Genomic DNA, 4,580 nt, shown 5'->3' with positions numbered 1-4,580 from the left:
CGGGCGGCTCCAGATGACAACACGGCCGCGCGACATCAACGCACACATGACAGAGTCCTCAGCTTACGTGCATATGCCAAGGTTTTACGATGCCACCAGAGGCATCTGACATGTACCATGCATGCCACACGAAGAAACAGTATAGGCACTGAAAAGACGTTGAGAGAGATCGACTTTGCCGGAGGTGGCGACGGGGAAGCAGACTCTAGCTAGGCAGCGAAAAAATTACAAAAGCTGGGACCAACCAAGTCTATCAGAGAGTTAACAAGGCTGTGCGGAACACGAAAGTGGTGAGGAAACAAGGGGAACACAGAAAAGGGTGGCAGATAGCGAGAGCAGTAAGGGCTCACGCAAGATTGAAGTGCACGGGGAAAGGAGGGGGCGCTCGTACAGTTTTTTTCTCTCATTACAATATATTTACACCTGTACCCTGTTACCGCGGCGAAGAGGCCTCCACAGCGACGACAACGCGGCAGAGCAGTACGGCCGTCGTTCGTAGGAAGTATCGACACGTTTCGCGAGCGTGCGCCGTCGCGCCGCGCGACCTGAACGTCTCTATCTGTCGCTTGTCTCCCAGCGCGGCACAAATTCTTTCGCAAATGGGTTGAGGCCAGTGTTTATTAAGCTGAAACGGAACACACAAAAAAGCTCATATACGTACATCCAGTGCATAATGCACAAAAAACACATGAAAACATCTATAACCATCTCTCTCTCTCTCTTCTCTCTCTATAATATATATATATATATATATAATTATTATATATACATGGAGTGCATGCAGCGTTCGAAAATAGTGCCGACCCGGAGGCCACCAGTTTTTGCTTCGGCCACCATCTTCTACAAAACTGCCGGTCCTCCTGATCAAGTATAAGCTTATACATATTAAAAGTAGAAACAATTAAGAACCTATTTAAGAACCTTTTGAGCCTAATTTTTCAGTAAGCACCATTTATATAAGAACATGTTGAGGCTAACTTGGAAAAATCTATGTTCTTATACGCGGGTTATTACTGTAGTTCCACTGGATGCCTACAACAGATTTCTCTGCTTCACGTGTCACCGATGTCCTCCACTGGGTGGGCATATGTTTCTATGAACCAAAGTATGGTCGTGACGTCAGTGTCCTCCGCTGTGCTTACGTACGACATCCACGCCAACCCGTTGACTGACACTCAGACCGAAACACCGACAAGCTAACCTAACATCTAGAGACCGTGAACGTGTGTAACCCAAAGGCTGGCTCAGTCCGACCTAGCGCTACCAGTACAGTCGCGGTCACAGGGGCGTGTACAGGATTTGAACCAGGGGTGGGGGGTCTAACCGTAACCCAAACTTGCGAGCGGGGGGGGTCCGGACCCCCTGGACCCCCCCCCCCTGTACACGCCCCTGGGTCACCGACAGTCAGTAATGCCGTCACAGCTTTCCCCGGGTTATGCTGCAGGAGATAACTCAGAATTGGCTGGCTATCACGCGTAGAATAACCCCAACGCTCATACGTACGCGTTGTCCCGGCAGCAGAAGACCGCCGCTCCATTTCGACGAAAATTAGCTCATTTCCACTTCGCTATAATATCGTCATCGTCATCATCATTATTATTACAGGCGCTCATACCGGTTTGATTGAGTGCGATGTAGAAAAGGGCTTCGTCGTTTCCCCGCCAGTGGCATGAATAGAATCGGCGAGCGCGTGAGAGAGAATGGATTGCGGTTTTCTTCTGCGCGATATAGGCTTTCTGCGATACTCGCTCTCCCCGTCGATACATACAAACCTATCAAAACGAGATGAGCCGCAGCGGTGCATTATTATGAGAGAGCACTTACATTCTCGCAGATTGACGTGCGGCGAACAAAACCGCGCCGTACCATTCAGCAAACATTGTCGCCGAGTAATGGAGTAATTACTACGTAGCGAGGGTCGACTAATTGATGAGCGCAGGGAGCGGCGGTAAAACAGCAGCGTGCGACGCGGCAGCGGCGACGGCGGCGGAAGCGGGCGCCACGGCTTACAGCGCGGCGCGCGTGACTAAATAGCGTACAGACGAATTTCGGCAGGACCGTGCGCGTGTGCGTGTGTGTGCGTGTGTAGAGAGAGAGAGAGAGAGAGAGATGGTTATAGATGTTTTCATGTGTTTTTGTGCATTATGCACTGGATGTACGTATATGAGCTTTTTGTGTGTTCCGTTTCAGCTTAATAACACTGGCCTCAACCCATTTGCGAAAGAATTTGTGCCGCGCTGGGAGACAAGCGACAGATAGAGACGTTCGCATCGCGCGGCGCGACGGCGCACGCGCGAAACGTGTCGATACTTCCTACGAACGACGGCCGTACTGCTCTGCCGCGTTGTCGTCGCTGTGGAGGCCTCTTCGCCACGGTAACAGGGTACAGGTTGTAAATATATTGTAATGAGAGAAAAAAACTGTACGAGCGCCCCCTCCTTTCCCCGTGCACTTCAATCTTGCGTGAGCCCTTACTGCTCTCGCTATCTGCCACCCCTTTTCTGTGTTCCCCTTGGTTTCCCTCACCACTTTCGTGTTCCGCACAGCCTTGTTAGACTCTCTGATAGACTTGGTTGGTCCCAGCTTTTGTAATTTTTTCGCTGCCTAGCTAGAGTCTGCTTCCCCGTCGCCACCTCCGGCAAAGTCGATCTCTCTCAACGTCTTTTCAGTGCTATACTGTTTCTTCGTGTGGCATGCATGGTACATGTCAGATGCCTCTGGTGGCATCGTTAAAACCTTGGCATATGCACGTAAGCTGAGGACTCTGTCATGTGTGCGTTGATGTCGCGCGCCGTGTTGGTCATCTTAACAGAGTCGAGTGACTGAAATGTTTAAGCGAACATCCGAGTCGCTCTGCCACAGCTCTCTGCTGCATCTTGCCTTCATCTACTCACTCAATTCCATTCTACACCATGAGATTTAAAAGGGTAGGAACACGGCTAGAACTTTGCAGCCGTTAAGAATGCATATGCTGTATAAAGTGTGTGTGTTTGTATGTGATTTCATAACTGCTGTTCGGATTCGATTATGAATTGGTTTGATGCAGATTTGCAGCATTTCTTCGTTATTTCCACCGGTTCTTGCCATACGCATAGGTTGCTTAGATTATTTTTTATATCCCGGGCAGTATATTACAGATTTCCTGTAACCGAGACGTCATCGGGCAATACTGTAGCGTATGCATCGTATTTGACCATTATTCTACGATTTGAATTGGGAGGTTGTACAATGAAATACGTAGATTCCCATGTATATTAAATTATATATGTAATATATTTGCTTCTGCAATGATGTCGGATGTATTCACTCGGACAGAGCAAATTGTATCAGACTATTTGGACTAGTTAATATGTGGAAATATCTCGGATGGGTATTTGCGACAGGAAACGACAACGATGACGCGCGACGTTAACCCCATCCGTTTCGGAGAAGTTTTCTGTTTTGTCGCAGGATTCCGTCGTGTGCGTATTAGGACTTCTTTTCGCATGTCGTGTGCGTATATGGTGCGTATTAGGACTTCTTTTCGCACGTCGTGTGCTGGTAGGCGTGCAGCGCGTTTCGTCATGTTACGGGTATGTCGCTCCGACGTCTCGTTCAATTACCAATTTCCGCCAGTCGTCCGTTAACGATCGCCGTGCGCTCGTTAACGCCCGACTAATATTCCGCTTATTAAAAAGTGATTGTTGATTGAAGTGGCGTCTGTGTCTCTGACCACCACCAATCTTACATTTGGCACCGCGCCCACCCGGGTCCTTGAACCTGATTCCGTCGCAGTCTTATTTTAGTTCATGCCTCTCAGAGAAAGAGAGAGAGAGAGAGAGTCTTGCATTAGGGGAAAACATGCTGCGATCAATAAAGAAAAAAAGCAATGATATTTACATTTACCGTGCAAGTGGGCAAGGTGTTGACACTATGCGACGTATCTATTGCGCTCTATTTCGGTTAGAGCGAACATGCTTGATACGTGAGCAAGAGTAATTTGTGATAGTTGTAGAGCGGCCGAGCGTTCATAAACCAAAAAGTCGGTACAGAAAAAGTATTAAAGTAACCATTTAAAGTCTTTCAAAAAAGTATAAAAAATTGTGTTTGTAGAAAAAAAGCTTTCCAAAAAAATTTCTCTTACGTTCAGTTTATAAGCTGTGCAGTGTAGAACGGTTCTAGGTTTTCGGTGTATGTTATACATAATTTAACTACTCTTCAGGGATTTACGTAGGACGGCTATTTCTCATTTTTTCCTGTATTAACAATAAGCAAAATGTCATCGGTATGGAATAAGTTTTGTGTGCATTGATCTCGCTGGCTGTACGCGGGAGACAGAACAAATTTGTCAGGGTTGATCCCTATACGTAAGTTTCGTACAATTACTTAAATTTACTCACAGTTCTTATTTAGGTGGATTATAAAAAAGGGCAGGTTTAGTGATACATTTACCTATCGTCGTAAAAGCTACGTTACTCAACAGGGACTGGTGACTAAAATCGTGAACTAACCGCATGTAAAACGCTTCCTTTCATGGTGCAATGATCGGCGAATCTTTGGTGCTAATTTAAAGCACGCGTTTCTGGGAGAATTTATCATTA

General features: G+C 47.1%; 1 protein-coding gene across 1 annotated transcript in view; it reads left to right on the top strand.

The window, feature by feature from the left end:
- LOC106809290 overlaps positions 1-4,245 on the top strand; it is a 13,480-nt gene extending 9,235 nt beyond the window's left edge. Inside the window, exon 4 of the mRNA XM_014812322.1 lies at positions 2,191-4,245. Within this exon, the coding sequence (XP_014667808.1) occupies positions 2,191-2,259 (69 nt within the window). The 3' untranslated portion in view covers positions 2,260-4,245. The remainder of the gene's footprint in view (positions 1-2,190) is intronic.
- The last annotated feature ends 335 nt before the right edge of the window (positions 4,246-4,580 follow it).

The sequence above is a fragment of the Priapulus caudatus genome, unplaced genomic scaffold (genome assembly GCF_000485595.1).
Source record: "Priapulus caudatus unplaced genomic scaffold, Priapulus_caudatus-5.0.1 Scaffold342, whole genome shotgun sequence".
NCBI classification, from domain to species: domain Eukaryota; kingdom Metazoa; phylum Priapulida; class Priapulimorpha; order Priapulimorphida; family Priapulidae; genus Priapulus; species Priapulus caudatus.
Note: the sequence above shows the minus strand (reverse complement) of the source record. Positions and strands in the feature narration are given on the sequence as shown.